Source organism: Pleurodeles waltl, chromosome 12, assembly GCF_031143425.1.
Source record: "Pleurodeles waltl isolate 20211129_DDA chromosome 12, aPleWal1.hap1.20221129, whole genome shotgun sequence".
Taxonomy (NCBI): domain Eukaryota; kingdom Metazoa; phylum Chordata; class Amphibia; order Caudata; family Salamandridae; genus Pleurodeles; species Pleurodeles waltl.
In genome coordinates this window covers 671,093,210-671,110,720 of record NC_090451.1, presented here as the reverse complement: position 1 = coordinate 671,110,720, position 17,511 = coordinate 671,093,210, and the positions used below count along the sequence as shown (strand labels likewise).

Genomic DNA, 17,511 nt, shown 5'->3' with positions numbered 1-17,511 from the left:
TTTTGAGTTATCACTTTTTTTTAAATATACAGAAATACAGGTGGAAGTGTATCTTTAAAGCGGTTATGTGAACCTGTGGGAAAGAAACATATACTGCATACAGGTACTTGGCAAAGACTTACAGGAATGTTCTTATTGAGTTAAGGTAAGTATGGGGCAAGGGTCAAGGCAGCACCAACGGGTCACCTTGGTCAGCTCTGGGGCATCCGGGTGCAGAGGTGCTTTTCAGCATTGGGTGCCCTGTTGATTTTAATGGGAAAACGGTCCTGGTGAAGAGTCTGCAAGTAAGGACTGGGAGACCAGTCTGGTGGAACCCACAGGGAGAGCACTGATCTCCAGGGTCCTGGGTCCTCAGGGGCACCGTCGGTCCACAGCATTTCGGGCTGGGGAGGCTCGTGCATTGGTGTTTTGTCAGACGGGGTCCTGCTGTGGAAGCACTCAAGGTTTTTGTTTGCCTGCGGGGCGGGTAATGGGTGACCAGCCCGGACAAACTCAAGGGGAGGGTAACTGTGGAGGCTTTTAAGTACCCAGTTGGCACTGTTGGTCCAATTTCTCTTCCAGTCATTAGATGACTGAATAATGTACCTCATGTAAATCCATAAAAATCTTTAAGCTTCAAAACTATTCCTACAAGTAAGAATTACAGTCAGAGCTTAGATTGTCCTTAAACAATTAAAATGTTTTCTTAGCAATTAAACTTGCAGCTTTCTTCCTGTAGTGGAACGGCATAAGTATGTATTTCTACCTATCCTTACTGGCATTTTAAACAACAACAAAAACACACAAAAAACTTTTGTTGTTCTTAATTTAATGGATGAATCAAATAAAGCATGCATTGGGGCATTTAAATGAAATGTTTCCGGGGATATGTATTTAGGTTTTTATAAACTGTTTTACATAAAAGGCTATTATAGCCCAAATGAACAATAAATCTAATATCAGAAGTAACCGCCCTTCTAGATGCCTACAGATACTCAGACATTGTCTACATTTGACTTTTGTTTTCACTGCAAGCTTAATTTAGAATATGCTTCACATAGAAATGAATCAAAGGGCATCTTTCATTTAAAATTGTAAAAAGATGGAGCAGGACATCTTTGGTCTGCAGAATTGTCAGTAAAGTGCCTTTTTAAGGAGACCAGTTCAATACAGTTACACATTGCTTACACTGTGTTTTATTCATAGCTCAAACTTTCTTGTGATTAATAACCTGAATCTCTTTCTGACTGACTTACTAGATAAAGCAGGTGGAAAGAAATTTTCCAAAGACTTTGAGGAAGCGAGTACGAAGCTGGAGGAGTTTGTGTCCATTTTGGACAAGCAGGTGAAAGCAGGTCCTAAGGTGACTGAAGCCTTGGAGAATGCAGGAGTTTTTTACGAAGCTCAGTATAAGGAGGTGAAAGTGGTAGCCAATGTAAGTTTACTTCTTAATTTAGTCAATCAGCACTTTTGTGGGTTTTACAGAATGTTTGTCAATATTTTGGGGCAGGTGAAGATAACCTCTGGTCATAGGATTGTTTGTCTGGTGAGCAGGATCTGCATTTCAGTGTTCAGATTAACTTGTATAATTAACTTGAATCAATCCTTTAGTGCACAGTATTGATTCCCTTGAAATTCATTCAAGACTCTCCCCTCATTAACAGCACAAATTTTATTTCATTTGTATTGGAATCAAGCAATTTCCTGGCTGTTGACGTAAAAGGTTGTTTTGCATGAATACTACATTGCTTTCCCAAATTATTATTTTAGCCTTAAGGGTTACAAAACTTAATAAATGTTTTCTTTATACTAGGCTTATACAACATTTGCTAACCGAGTTAGCAACCTGAAAAAGAAACTTGATCAATTAAAAGCTACCTTGCCAGATCCAGAAGAATCTCCGGTGCCTTCACCAACAATGGATGCGCCTTCTCCAACCGGTTCAGACTCTCCTTTTCCTGGAATAGATGAAGAGTCTCTTTCACCTATGTTGGAGCCTAAGAAGTCTATTCCATCAAACCCGGCAGTAGATAAACACAACGAGTCTGTGCCAGAAAAACGTGACAAGCCTGTTGTAGTTTGTGCAGAGCCTTTTGTTGTCAGTCCCAAGCCTGCGACTGTCCATACTGATACAGTTTCAAATCGTACCAAAGCAACTACAATTTGTAAAGAGTCTGACGCAGGGCATACAGAACCCTCCTCAATTCATGTCAAACCTGCCCCAGTTTGTGTGCAGCTCGCAGCAGTTCGTGCAGAGCTTGCCACAGTTCACGCCAACCAAGCAGCTGCAGTTCATGTGGAGCCTGCTACACTTCATACTGAGCCTGCTACAGCCCCTGCTAAGTCTAGCGTAGTTCAGACTTCCATGCCTGGTGTAAATAATCATTCCAAGCCTGCTACAGTACTAAGTTCTGAGTCTGCTGCATCCTCTCTTCATAGTACCAAGCCTGTTTCGGTTCATAGTTCAGAACTTTCCATGGTTCATCCAACCAAGCCCGACATGGATTATTGCAATGAGCCAGCAGCAGATAATCGCAACGTAGAGGATATGGAACTTTCCGATGTAGATGAAGACTCCGGGGAAATCATTGGTATGTTACTCTGTGTACTTTCTAATCAGACGCACCTTTTTTGATCTTTAAAAAGCAAAGTCCACTCTGCAGGCTTTAGCTTGTGTTTTTGTCTACTATTGGCTTCATGTATGCACAGCAGATGATTTAGCAGTCAAAAGTACAATACTGCACATTTGGGGAAAAGTGTACTTCCCCTTTTTAGTTCCCGATACCTTGTGCGTCTTTTTCTTTTCTTTTTTTTTTTTTTACTCGCAGGTGCCTTAAAGGTATATCTCGATGTGGTGCTCATCATTAACTACTAGACTCTTTGCAGTGGGTTTAGCAGGATCCCAGTACACATTTAAACACATTTCAAGCATAGAGGTAATTTTGGTTCATTCTTCTCCCTTCTTTCTCAATCCTGATCTCTCCTACAATCGGCATTTTATATACTAAACTGATCGGATGGGTGTAGATTTCCCTACCTTCTCACAGTTGCTTCTTTTTTATTGAACTTCACAAGATCAACCTAATTTTTACACTTTTCATCCTAATCACACCGTGCTTTCTTGAACAAACCCCTTATGTATACAGAAATTATGTCATACCACTCATACGTCGAATATTATTCTGTTGTGCCTAAATATATAATTCAGATCTCTCTTATAAGGGACTGAAGCATCTATTATAGCAGAGGTAGAGGTACCGGTATGTCCTGCGGGGTGCCTAAGACCCCATCTTAACTTTTTCCTGTGCCTGCCCTCTAAATTGTCTGGCTGAAGACACACATACGTGTCCTGCTCTTCATCGCTCTAGGAACATGTTTTTGTTTTGGGCAACCAACATGGAAGAATGTGAATGCTTACAAACTTGTGGCAAACCAGCGTTGGGCTTCCATTAAGCTGTTTGTTACACAAATTAAGTCTGGAAATGCACATTTGTGATTGCAGGAATTAGTCTCTGACAACCAAGGAATATGTAAGTTTAATATTGCCATTCAGTTTTATAGTAAGTTCAATGAAGGAGCATAAATAGAATTTTAGGCTAAATAAAGTTATTGTATTTCAGAGAATGTAGCTGTCCGGATGGTTATCGCCTTTAAACTAGCTCTTATTTATCCATAACACAATTAAAACATAATCATGTGTGAATACAATTGTGCCGGTGGCCTGCTTTGGAAGATTTATCATTTCAATTATATTATTAATGCCCTTGGTGGTCATTTCCTATGTGGAGTCCCTGTAATAGCTTCAAAACAAAGGCAGCTAAGGAGACAAAGGCTTAGTAAGAATATGGTGTGTCCAAGATCAAGCAATTTAGTAGAGGTGTGCTACTACTGCAACACAGGAATGCTTGATCTACACCGTAGCACACTTTTTTTAATGACTAGCTACTAGGTGCCATGACCTCTATGGGTTAAGCCCACCATATGTTGGTATCAGTCTGGGTTTCTTGGCACACAAATTACCAGTCTGTTTTTAAAAGGTATTTATTAACAGCAAGGTATTTAGTCACATTGAGTGGTGTTAGAAATTGGGTTTTTAGTTGGCAATGGTTTGCACCCTGTCCAATTAGGGACCCTCACATTAGTCAGGTTAAGGGAGCCACACAACTAAGATAACCCCTGCTTCACCCCCTTGGTAGCTTGGCATCTCTGAGGCAATGTGTAGAGTATTTGTACACACAAAGTAACAGTGACAGCACTACAAAAGGACTCCTCATCAGTTTAGAAAAACAGCCAATATTTATCTGAGTAAAACAAGACCAAAACGACAAACATCCAACATATACAAGTCAAGATATCACTTTTTAAAAGTTTAAGCAAGTTCTTAATCCATAGGAATCAATGGATGTATCTCTTTACCACAAGGTACCTGGGATCCCTTTAAAAAAAAAAAAAAAAAAAAAAAAAAAGCTGCAGGCACAGGGGAGGTGAGGGGCCAGCAAAGCAATGCATTGGTTCCTTACTGCGCAGGGGAGGTGATGCGTCGATTTTTGTTTTTTCCTCGCAGAAAAGGCGAAACTTTGATTTCCGGACACACGTCCTCGGTTCCTTACTGCGGTGCCGGGTTGATGCCCAGGGACGATGTGTGGAAAATCCAGACGCACTGTGGTGATGGACCTGCGGTGAAACAGGCTCTGTGTTGATTCTGTAGCCGCTGCATCAATTTTTTCTCCTTTATATCACAAGCTTCCACTTTCAATGGCCCAGGCACTGGAATTGGCACCACTTTAGGACTCCCAGCAGAAGAGCACTGGCAGGTAGACTTTGATGTCTCTGATACTACCTAACAGGAGGCAAGCACAGTTCAAGCCCTTGGAGAACCTTGGAAAGCAGATGTAGAAAGCAAAGTCCAGTCCTTTCACTCCAGGACAGAAGCAGCAGGCCACCACAACAAAGCAACAGACAGCACAGCAGTTCCTCCTACAACATTCAGCTCTTCTTCACGGCAGAATGTCCTTCGTCCAGAAGTGTTCTAACTGTGGTGTCAGAGGTCTAGTATTCATAGCCATTTCTGTGTTTGAAGTAGGCAAACTTCAAAGAGAAGTATTTGTAGTGCATAACACCCTGCCTTTCCTTACCTGGCCCCACGCACACTCCATTGGGGTTGGAGACAGGTTTGTGTAAGGACAGGCATAGCCCTATTCTGGTGCAAGTGTCCGCTCCTCCCACCACTCTAGCTCAGGAAGACCCATAAGCCTGGTGATGGGCCATCAGGATATACAGGGCACACCTCAGCTCCCTTTGTGTGACTGTCTAGAGTGAATACAGAAACAGCCCAGCTGTCATCCTGACCCAGACGTGTATTCAGACAGGCAGTGGCTCAGAATGGTTAAGCAAGAAAATGCTCACTTTCTAAAAGTGGCATTTTCAAACCTACAATTTAAAAACCAACTTCACCAAAAGATGTATTTAAATTGTGAGTTCAGAGACCCCAAACTCTAGATCTCTATCTGCTCCTGATGGGAAATTACATGCAAAAGGTATTTCTAAGCAATCTTCTTGTTATCCTATGGGAGAGACGGGTATTGGAATAAGTGAAGACCGAATTTAGCAGTATTTCACTACTAGGTCATGTAAAGCACACCAGTACATGTCATACCTTTTAAATACACTGCACCTTGCCCATGGGTCTGCCTTTGACCTAATTTAGTGGTGACTTATATGTAGTAAAAGGGAAGTTTTGGGCCTGGCACGGGGGTGCACTTGCCAGGTCGAAGTGGCAGTTTAAAACTGTCCACACAAGACACTGCAGTGGTAGGTCTGAGACATATTTACAGGGCTACTCATGTGGGTGGCACAACAGGTGCTGCAGGCCCACTAGTAGCATTTCACTTACAGGCCCTGGGCGCACACACAGTGCACTTTACTAGGGACTTACTAGTAAATCAAATATGCCAGTCATGGATAAACCAATCACAAATACAACTTAGACAGTGAGCACTTGCACTGTAGCACTGGTCAGCAGTGAGGTGGAAGGTTGTTTTTGCACCACTGTGGTGTTGCCAGTCATGCAGACTCTCCCGGCGCCACCATCTCCATTGTCATCTGACTCCGACACAGAGCCAGATGGGCATCCGTGGACGACAGCAGGAGCCTTGCCTCCCCGATCGGAGGCTGATCCCTATTCCCTCGGGCTAGGCCTATGGGACGACTGGTAGCAGTCGCTGGACCCTTTTGAATACCAGCCTTATGAAGAAGAAATAGACTGACGTGAGGATCTGGGTGAAGCCATTGGACTGGATGCTTCTGTATATACTGGTATACTTTTTCCCCCTACCATGGCTACGAAGGAGGAGCTTCCTACGCTATGGTGGTGCTTAGGGCAGCTGAGGTCCTAGACCTTCAGCTACCCTTGGTGGCAGTCAAGACTAACATTTTGACAGAGCTGCCACAAGTGGGAAGTCTCCACCTCCGAAGCCCTACTCTCCTTCGATGATGAATTTACAGATGTCCTTTTGGTACCTGGTCCAAACCCAGCACAGGGGCTCCTATGAATACGATGAATGCCTGCCGTCATCGCCCAACTTCTGGAGACCCAAGCTTCCTCACGCAGCACTTTACCCCTGAGAGCTTGCTGGTCCAAGCCTCAACTTCCCAAGGCGCTTAGCCTACTGCTCCCCCCAGATAGGGAATCCAAGAGGCTGGCTTCATTTGGGAAGAAGATGTTTTTTCTTGCGCCAGCCTGGCATGGTTGCGCAGGTGCTGCCACAGGTCCTGGAGAAGACCCGGGTGATACTTACTGTCTGTTGCATATGGGAGAGAGACAGCAAAGTTCACAGTTCGTTGCGGACTTGACGCAACAGACTTGCTAGGCAGAGCCGTTGCCATGACTGTGGCCCTGAGACGCCACGACTGGCTTTTCAGAGGATGTCCAAGCTTTCCTTTTGATCATGCCCTTCGTTGGCACCCTGCATATTCGGAGACAATACAGATTCAGAGCTCAAGCGCTTCAAGGACTCTCACGCTACGGCCTGGTCCTTGGGTGTCGCTGTTGCCCCCATCCCTGCCCCAATCTGCCTTTCGCTCCTTTCGTGGCTACGGAAGGGGCGTGCTGTCCAGCCTCTGTGTGGACAAGGGCGTGGTATTCACTGACCTCTTGGGGTCAGGTGGCCAGCTGTCTGATCAGTCAACCCTGCTCCTCTCCCCGCAACAGCCTTTAAACCCACCTAGTCTGCCTCTGTACCCAGTTGGTGGCAGGATTCGCCATCACCTGCCTCACTTGCAGCCCATAACTTTGGGCAGGTGGATTTTGCAGATTGTCTGAAGGGGCTTCTCCCTCCCCTTCGAGACTACCCCTTCTTCCAAGCCAGCATCTCGTGACCGGATGATGGAGGATCACCTGTCCCTTCTCTGCGAGGAAGTCACAGCTCTGTTGGCCAAGAGAGCCATAGACAGGCTTCTGGTGCCAACAGTAGGCTGTGGTTCTTATTCTCGCTACTTCCCAAGAAGGACAAGGGTCTTTGCCCTATTTTAGACCTCCGAACCCTCACGCTCTTCCTCAAGGAGAAGTTCAAAATCCTCACATTGGCTCAGGTCTTGTCTGCCTTGGTCCGTGAGACTGGTTAATAGTGTTGGACTTGTAGAACACTTATTTCCATACCACTATCCTGCCTGCCCACAAGTTCCCAGCGGTTCACGGTAGGCCACAAGCACTTTCAGATCACCTTGCTTCCTTTTGGCCTTACCAGTGCCCCCTCAGGTGTTCTCCAAGTCGATGGCCGCAGATCATCTGCAGAGATCAGGGGTGTCAGTCTTTCCCTATCTCGACGACTGGCTGTTGAAGGCTGTCTCCAGCTTGGAGGCCTAAATATCTATATCATTTTACCACCTCAACTTGAACACCTCTCAACCATCACTTAAGCCTAATGGACTGCATCCTTCTTTTCGAAAAAAAATATGACCTTAGTTTTGGCTGTATTTATTGTAAAATCATTCACCTTACAATATTGTGAAAAAGTATCCAGTTGCCTGAGGTCCAGTAACACCGTATCAGCGTAAAACAATGCTGATATAATCTCTGCTTCTCCTTTTGACAGAAAGGTTTGAAACTGATTATATTCCTCCCATTGCATCGCCGATATAGATTGAAAACAGGAGCAATGCCAGGATACACCCATGTCTAAGGCCATTGCGTTCCACTCTAGTCCATGAGCCCTCATATAATTGATCTATCAACTTCAATAAACCTGGTGGGCAATTCCATCTAGACCCGTTTTCCTAAAGTAAATCTCTATTTATAGTGTCAAACTATGTTGACAAATTGATGCAAGACACATAAAGGACCGTTTCCTTTTTAGGGTGTATTTCTTCAGCCAAGAGATTTAGTATCAAGCAACCATACATAGTTCAATAACCTTTACGAAAACCCATTTGGGCCATAGGTAAAATTCTGGCCTCGCCCAGTCTTCCCAAAAACACAGCAGATGCCTTGCATACATTTTACTAGGAATGACCAGCAGGGTAATCACACAATAGTTCGAAGGCAGAGCCTGTTCACCCTTTCTAAACAGTGGCACCCTAATGCTTCCTTTCAAGGTATGTCCTGAACACTAATTATTGCTCCAAACAAGAGGACGAAGATCTGGGCCCACAGCCTCTGATTAAGTTTAATAATTTCTGAGGAGAGGCTGTCGGGCCCTTGAGCCTTAGACCTTTTCAGACCTACGCTGCTTACAAAGGGAAGCGGTATACTTTCTACCATCCTCATCTTGTCTAAGGCCATGACTGCAAGGATCCGAAGCTGGTACCTCTCACCTTGTTTTACCTTTTTATAGATCATATATATATTGCTGACCCAAGTTTCTTTAGGGATTGGTGCTGCAGATGTTTTTGTTGATAGTCCAAGTATACTGTTAGTTAGTCGCCAGAAGCCCTTAAGGCTGCAGGTTCGAAGGGAGACTATTGTCTTTGTACAGACACTCCCTTTCTCCCTCCACCTTATTTAAAGTATCTCTTTCCTAGAGGCTTTCTTGTGACTTTTAATTACACTCCCTATTCGCCCCACCTATGTCGTACGTCTTTTTTTTTTTTTTCTTATTTAAAGTTGACGTTGCCTCGGCCTTATCAGAGCTAAATGAGTCCTTCCTAACCTGACCCCTATTTAAACCCCTGGACGCCATGTCCCTTAAAGAGGCAATAAGCTTCTTGGAATGCTGTTCTGTGAGAAGGGATGGTAGATTAAACTGTGAATTCAGCAACTCCGTCCTACCATTTCTAGTGCACAGTTTTTATTTTGTGGACCACACAAATCTACGCACATTCCTGCAGTACATTAGTTGACTGTTAAGCCAAAGGTGTGTGAGATAAGCTCTACTAGAGCCCGGAAATTGGTATATTCCCTGAATAGAATAGTAGCAGCAACATCATATTTTGAAGATATAACAGCTAAACATACAGCAGGCAGACCAAATTGCTTCTTAACGGCTTCAATACTAAAAATAATATAGTTAATTAACACTAAAACCCATATTTCTCGCCGAGCAATAATCATAACGTTCTCATCATAAATAACAGACAGAAGAGTTAAAATTCCTTTTTATCCTAGCAGTGTTCCAAGACCGGAAATTAACCAGGGTGTCTACCAGGATCTACAGAAGAGGGGTTTGGCAGCACCTGTTTTGAGTTGATTGTGCCAGCATTTCAGTTCCAGTTGATTACATTCTTTGCAGATTGGTTCCTCCCGGTTATTGAAGATTTGTTTACCCTTATCAGTTTCCACCACAAAGATCTTTTTAGACATGGCACCCTCTTGGCACACACCACCTACTAGTGTGGGATGGGGAAATCTTGTTTGCAAAGATAAACCCAGAAAAGTCGCCCAGCAGTGGTTTCTGTGACCCTGGGTCCCTTTGTGACTTCAGGACTTAGGGAGTCAGCGCTCACAGCCACAACCATTGCTGCTGCCACTCACTAGTGACCTGCGTCCAAGTCACATCATATGTGATAGTGGTGGTTGTTTGCCCATCTTTGGATGTTGGGAATACCAGTCTTCCCATACCTCAATTGTCGTGCCATGCACCCCAAGGCCTTGAGGTACTAAGCCGCAACAGTCTTGATCCGGGTAAAGAGGAGGGTGCCAGAATCAATTACAGAGCCATTCCAAGTGCTCATTGGCACAGTCAAAGCCGCCTGGGCATTTGGGTAGGTCTCACAAACAGAAGAACAAGTAGTCACAGGGCTTTGACTTTGCTTTGTCTGTCAGTCTTCCTACGAGACAAGGGAGGGTCGGAATTTCGAGGTGTGGCTCCGTGCTTGAGCCTGGGCAGCCTCAGCATCTCCAAAGTTTCTAGGAGCCAGAGCGACCCCCGCCCAACTGTGATATTTGAGATCATGCACCTCATTGCATTGGCCTGACCCCGCTGGAGTGCCTTGGGGCCCTGCAGGCTCAGGTATGACCTATACTGGTCTTCCACTGGCAGTTTTGCTACTGGTGCAAGTAGGACCCCTTAGATCCATGGATGGATCCAGAGCGGCAGCGGTTGAGCCACCTCAATCTCCCCTGGCTCCAATGCTGGTGCTACCAACACCCTCTGTCTGTGCAGTCTCCATGCTCATCCCCAACTCCAATATGGACCTAGATGGGTGTCATCCAAAGCCAATTCTGGCACCATCTGGGAAGACTCCCCAGGTTGGAGCCTGTGCCCTATTCCTTTGGACTAGGACTTGAGAAAGACTTGAAGGGGCCGCTGAACCTTGGTGACTACCAGCCCCTCTATGTAACTGAGGACAGCTGGTCTGATCTGCCGGATGCCAGTGGGCTGGATACCTCCCCAGCTACTGGCTTGGTTTCTCCCCTACCGTGGCTATGGAGGAAGGAGACTCATTCGCTATGGTGGTGAAGAGAGCGGCAGTGGTTCTAGACCTTCAGCTACCCAGTGTGGCTGCCAAGACGAATGTCTACATTAAGGTGCTTCAGACAGGAGTCACCACATCTGAACCACTTCCTCCTTTTAACGAAACCCTCTGGGGCTTCTTACTCTGGGCCTTGTCCAACCTCCACAGAGGAGCTCCTGTGAATAGGTCGGTTGCCTGCTGCCATCACCCCACTGAAGGGAGCCCTAGTTTCCTCACAACACACCACGCCGGAGAGCTTGGAGGTCCAAGCCTCCATTTCCAAATTAAATCCTGGTTCATTCCCTACCACTCCCCTGACAGAGAATCCAAGAGACTGGATACCTTGGGGAAGATGTTCTCTCCCGCCAGCCTGGCACTACAGTCGGTGAACACTGCCTTTCTAGGCCAATACTCCTGCTCGCTCTTGGACTCAGCTGTGCAGGGCTGCCTATAGTCTCTCAAGCTATTGGTGATGGCAGAGACACAGCTAAGTTTGCCATACGCTGTGGGCTCGATACAACTGACTCGCTAGGTAGAGTTGTTTCATCGTCTGTGGCCTTGCTGCGCCTGAATGAGGACGACTGGCTTTTCATGGGATGTTCAGGCCTCACTCATGGACATGCCCTTTGATGGCTTCCGGCTCTTTGGAGATGAGGTGGACTCCACGCTGGAGTGCTTCAAGGACAGCAGGGCTACAGCCAGGTCCTTGGGCCTTTCCATTGCCCCCCACCAACCACTGTCTGCCTTTCATGGACACTGAAGGGGCTTCCAGCCCTGTCTCCAACGACCCAACTACCACGAGTAGCAGACTTCTCAGTCTTTGCCTGGGGGGAGGACGAAGCAATGACGGGCTTTGTGGGTCAAGTAGCCAGAGGTCAGGCCAGTCCAAACACCCCCAGACAGCCGCAATCTCCAAGCCCCTTTAGTTTCATCAGCGTCCAACATGGGCACGCAGTGGGAGGCAGGACACACACCATCACTTGCACCACTGGAGGTCGATAACATCTGACCACTGGGTTCTCTGGATTGTCCAGAGGGGTTATTTCCTCCCCTTTGTGTCTACCCCTCTACCCTTGCCAACCACATAAAATCGGCTGACAGAGGACCACACTGCATTACTTATGCCAGTAAGTGCAGTCTCTCTTCACCAAGGGAGCCATAAGGATGGTGTTGGCATCAGAAGTAGGTTGCGGTTGTTACTCCACCTACTTTCTGGTGCTAAAAAGGTCAGAGCCCTTTGTCCTATCCTTGACTTGCACCCTCCCAATTTCTTCCTAAAAAAGGAGAAATTCAAAATGCTTGCGCTCACTCCGGCCTTTTCTGCCCCGGACCCAGGATATTGTATGGTAGTGTTGGTGGATGCATACTTCCTCATTCCTGTCATGCCTGACCATTGACATTATCTACGGTTCATGCTGGACCACAAGCACTTTCAATTTGACGTGCTCCCTTTTGGCGTTACGAGCCACCCTTGGGTGTTCACTAAGGTGATGGTGGTGGTTGCAGCTCATCTGCTGAGATCAGGTGTGGAGGTCTTTCCCTCGACGACTGGCTGTTGAAGACTGGCTTGGCCCAGATAGTTGTCCCCCACCTACAGACTACAGTGAACTTTCTGCACTGTAGGGGACTCGCTATCAAACGTGTGAAAGTCACGCCTTATCCCTTCTCAGACACTCCCTTTCCTCCTGTGCGGCGAGTTCAGGATGCACAGGCTGTAATACCGACGTTTCAGTCTTTTTCCTGGATTTCGGTGAGACTGACTCTGAGGCTGCTCGGCTTCATGGCCTCCTGCATCCTGCTTCTGACGCATCCCTGCTGGCATATGTGGGCTCTGTAGTGGGACCGGAAGTTACAGTTTGCGAAGCATCAGGGGAATTTCTCCGACATGATCCAGATCTCAGAGGACACTGCAAAAGATCTGCAATGGTTGCTGATGAAGTGTGACTGGGTCATCTACAGGCTCCTCTCTGTTCCCCAGCCCGATTATACAGTAGTGGGACTCCTCACTCCTCCGCTGGGGCGGCCATCTGGGAGAGGTGGAATTCAGACGACTCTGGTCTCAGGTGGAATCCAATCTCCACATCAACCTGTTGGAACGCCGAGTGATCCTGAGACACTGAAAGTCTTTCTACCCTTTATCAAGGGAAGGCTAGAGTAGGTGTTCACTGATAACACATTGCCATGCTGCTCTGCAACAAACAAGGTGGAGTGGGGTCATGGACTCTGTCAAGAGGCCCTGAATCCCTGGATATGGCTGGAAAGTCAGGGCATTTCCCTGGCGGACGAACTCAGCCAAAGATACCTAGCGGATCACAAATGGCATCTCCATCCTGACGTGGTGCGTGGTCTCTTTCAGCGGTGAGGAGAGCCTTGATTAGATTAGCTTGCCACCGCTGAGAACGCTCAATATCAGTTCTGCTCCATTTTTTTTATACCTCAATCAGACTTCAATTTGGTTCTAATTTTTTTTAATGTGCCTTCCCTTTGAGAGACTTCATAACTGTCCTCTGAGGCTCCTCATCATCAAGACCCTCTCTGGTGGCAACTAAATCTGCCAAGAGGGTTAGTAAACTGCAGGTGCGGTCATCTCAGCCGCTGTGCATTTGTCTCCAGAAAGACTGGTCCTTAAGACTCGAGCATCCTTCTTGTTGAAGTTAGTCACCCTGTTCCACATAGGCCAATTCATCACCTTGCTTACCTTTTATGCTCTGCCTCATCCTTCGAAGGAACATTGACACACGGAATTCCAGTCCTGGACTTCTGTCAGGCTGCAACTTGGGCTTCGCTGCACATGTTCACCAAGCACTACTGCTTGACAGTCAGGTCTGTCTGGATGGGCACTTTGTCAGTCCGACCGTGGAGGACTTTCTCGTCTAAATCAGGTTTGCAGAGCCTCCTCTGTTAGTAGGTGTTCATTTTTGGTGTGCATCCTTCGTGAGTTTAAATTGTTCGGGGGGCACGCGCTATAGTTTCTTGAGATAAGCATAACTATAAGTGCTGGATTTCTATGGTTTTATGAGCCTAACTATAACGTCCCTGTAACCTTCTATTTTTTTTGGTGTGAATTTCTAAGGTATTTTTATTCTGTTTCCGAACGATAATGACCCTGGAACCTTTGATTTTTCCAGTGAGAAAAAAAGTCTCCTCGCCTCTCTTTGGGAAGAGGCTGTTTCTTTCGAAAGGTGACGCCTCGTGCGAGTCATGATGCCCTTCTCATCTAAAAAATAATAGTATATTATTCATTATGCAACTGGGTATATTTGTCTAAACCATATTTTACCAAAACCTGGATGCCTGGGTTGCATTTATGAAGTATGTTAAAATCACATTAAAGAGACCTCATCTCTAACAGAAAGGGTATCCGTATATAAAGCAATTGTTTTATGTAATCTATTAGGCAGTAAAAATATATTTTTCCATGTTATTTTAATGTTCTGTGGTAACCATCTCTAATTTGACATTCCCAATTTACTAATGTGTGTGAATCTGAATTTATTAATATAGATAACGTGTTATTTGACCACGTTTGTTCTCACATCTATGAGTAATAGATAACTGAGCCAAATGAGAGAAATGTTTATGAAGTTGCATGTTTATTTTGAATTATGGTTAACTGAAAAAGGCAAGTCTACAGATTCAATATTTAATATAAAATTATGGATAGATTTAAACTTTTGTTTAGCATCATTTTAGGCTATCTCCTTAACTTTATCTTCTAATTACCTTTTTAAGTTGCCTTATTTTCTCTTTTTGATATGGATAGTGGAGGACGGTAAGAAAGAGAAAGAGGTGGCTTCTGCATCATCTCCTGGAAGAAAAAGCATTTTCTTAAATGCGATACCAACTCCGGCTGTTGCAGTTCCTCCGCTACCTCTGAGTATTCGTCCTGAAACACTGCCTCCTCCGAGTCCTCCTCCAAGCCCTCCGCCGAGTCCTCCCCCGAGTCCTCCACCTGAGAGTCCACCTCTTTCACCTACAGAATGTATGATGACTCCACCGCCTCCTGTACCAAGCCCTCCAACTCCTCCTGCCCCAGTTCCTCCGCCTTCTACCGTACCAGCTCCTGTCACTCCTGGTAGAAGTTTCAGTTCCACGATGGTGTCCCCCTCGCCATCCCTTCCTTTACCCAATTTGGCCAATGTCGACTTGGCAAAGATCAGTTCCATTCTCAGCAGTTTAACATCTGTGATGAAACATACAGGTGAGTGGCCAGTCTCATAACTCCTGATATGATGTACTTTTCTAGAAGTCACTTTTTTCCCCTGATGCTTTTATTTGGGGACTTTGAGTTGTTGCCTTGCACATCCTCCGTTTTGCGGTAAACAGGAGGCCTGTCGCAGGTATCCTAATCAAGTAAATACTATGTAACCTATAAATGTGTGAGATGAGCTCATAAAAAGAATATTGTCACGCTTTGTTCCTGCGAGAATTGTGACGCCAACCCAGTATTGAGAAAATATGTTGTTAAGAGTCAAGATCTGTAAAACTGAAGAAAACGTGAAATGGGTTATTAGATAAGCAATCCGTTGAGTAGTATTATTAAACTTATGTTTGTTATAAAAGTTGTGCTCATTTGTGACAGTAGACTTAAGAACACTGATGTTGAGAGTAGCCAGTTTTGACTTTGATGTTTAGGATCAGTTGGCCATTACTCTCACAGGTATGAAGGTGTTCTCTCTGAAATCCAAGCTAGATATTTAGAGAAGAAATATAGCATTTTATATATTTATTGACCACTTTAGAAATGTTTTCGGCATTTCGAAGGGTTTATTTGTTAGAGCAATCATTATTATTTAATAAGATGGCCAGTGTTGCAATTTGTGTAATTATGTAACAGCGTTCTGGATTTAAATGCTAGGAACAAATGGTTCTTGACCAGTGACGTCTAATCCTCCGGAGTCCATAATAAAGCTGATTTGAAGTTTGAGAATTGAGGCCATAGAATACAGTAATACGATCTTGATTTGTGTCCTTTTAATAAAAAATAAAAAAATTAAAACTATGGCATTACTCAGAGGTGGTGTTTTGGCGGAAACATTGAACTCCCGTAATTTCTCCTGTCGGTTTTTCCAGTGATGAGTTAGCATGGAAGCAGGTGGGCAAGATGCATTAGGTTGAATCTTAAAATTATCCACACCAAATATGGAGGATAAAACAGAAAAGATGTTTGACTTCCATTTAGGTTAATTGTATTCCAATGTTCGATGGCATCTGTCGCTGTAGATACACATGGTATGCATGAGCTCGCCATCTGGTGTTGGGTCGGAGTGTTACAAGTTGTTTTTCTTCGAAGAAGTGTTTTCGAGTCACGGGACCGAGTGACTCCACCTTCTGTGCTCATTGCGCATGGGCGTCGACTCCATCTTCGATTGTTTTCTTTCCGCCATCGGGTTCGGACGTGTTCATGTCGCTCCGAGTTTCGGAACGGAAAGATAGCTGAAGACGGAAGATTTTCGACGGTATCGTTGCGATCCGGTTACAGATAGACACATACGACGACGCGTTGAACATCGAAGCGCTTCGGTGCCCTTCGGGGTAGATTTCGGCACCCCGTCGGGGCCTAGTCGGCCCGACCGCGTGGAGGACAACGCCGATGGATCGGACCCCGTTTCGATTCTGCCCCGAATGCCACAACAAATATCCTTATACGGACCTGCACTCGGTCTGTAATCTGTGCCTGTCACCCGAGCACAGTGAAGAATCCTGCGAGGCCTGTCGGGCGTTCCGGTCCCGAAAAACTCTGCGCGACCGTCGAGCGAGAAGACTGCAGATGGCGTCCACGCCAAAAGAGCGTCGACAGTTCGAGACAGAAGAAGAACAGGAGGAATCCTTTTCCATCCAGGATTCAGACTCCGACGAGCTACACTCTACAAGAACTGTGAGTAAGACGTCGAGATCAAACCCTAAAAAAGGAAAGAAGGCCCAGGGGACGCCACTGCCAACAGGCCATGGCTCCACCCAAATTCTCGGTGACCAACAATCGGCACCGAAAAAGGCCCATTCAGTGTCGAGATCGTCCGACTTCGGTCGAGACACCGGCACGCAGCCTCCTCGGGACCGAGAGAGTGCTAAACAGAAGCATCGACACCGAGAGTTCGGTGTCGACACCGATCGACGCCGAGACAGTGGCGCCGAAGACCATAGAGGCCAAGAATTTTCGGCACAGAAAAAGAGGAAGGTTACCTCGGAGCCGAAAAAACAATCGACAGGGCTTTCGGAGCCGAAAAAAGCGACATCAGACCCTGTTTCTGGCTCCTATACCGAAGAGCATTCTATGTCTTCTCAAATGAAGAAACATAGATTTGAACAAGAACTGCAATCCACTGACGTGGATCACACGCAAAAGCGTATCTTTATTCAGCAGGGGACTGGGAAGATCAGTACCCTTCCACCTGTCAAACGAAAGAGAACGCTTCAGTTTACTCCTCAGCAACAAACAACACAAAAGGTAACACCTCCTCCCTCGCCTCCACCTGTAACTCCGGCTTCGCCAACTTACACCCCGTCACATTCGCCAGCTCACACCGCCATGAGCCACGACGACCAAGATCAGGATGCGTGGGACTTGTACGACGCACCAGTGTCTGATAACAGCCCAGACACATACCCAACTAGGCCATCACCACCGGAAGACAGCACAGC

At 45.9% G+C, this 17,511-nt stretch overlaps 1 protein-coding gene across 4 annotated transcripts in view; it reads left to right on the top strand.

The window, feature by feature from the left end:
- The window catches only part of RPRD2 (regulation of nuclear pre-mRNA domain containing 2), a 162,620-nt gene that overhangs the window by 104,061 nt on the left and 41,048 nt on the right, over positions 1 to 17,511 (top strand). For all 4 annotated transcript variants that reach the window (XR_011200055.1, XM_069218560.1, XM_069218561.1 and 1 more), the window contains exons 7-9: positions 1,239 to 1,414; positions 1,793 to 2,570; positions 14,633 to 15,070. Coding sequence is in view for 3 of the 4 variants with exons in the window: in XM_069218560.1 (XP_069074661.1) it covers positions 1,239 to 1,414; positions 1,793 to 2,570; positions 14,633 to 15,070 (1,392 nt within the window). In the remaining variant the exon portion in view is untranslated. The remainder of the gene's footprint in view (positions 1 to 1,238; positions 1,415 to 1,792; positions 2,571 to 14,632; positions 15,071 to 17,511) is intronic.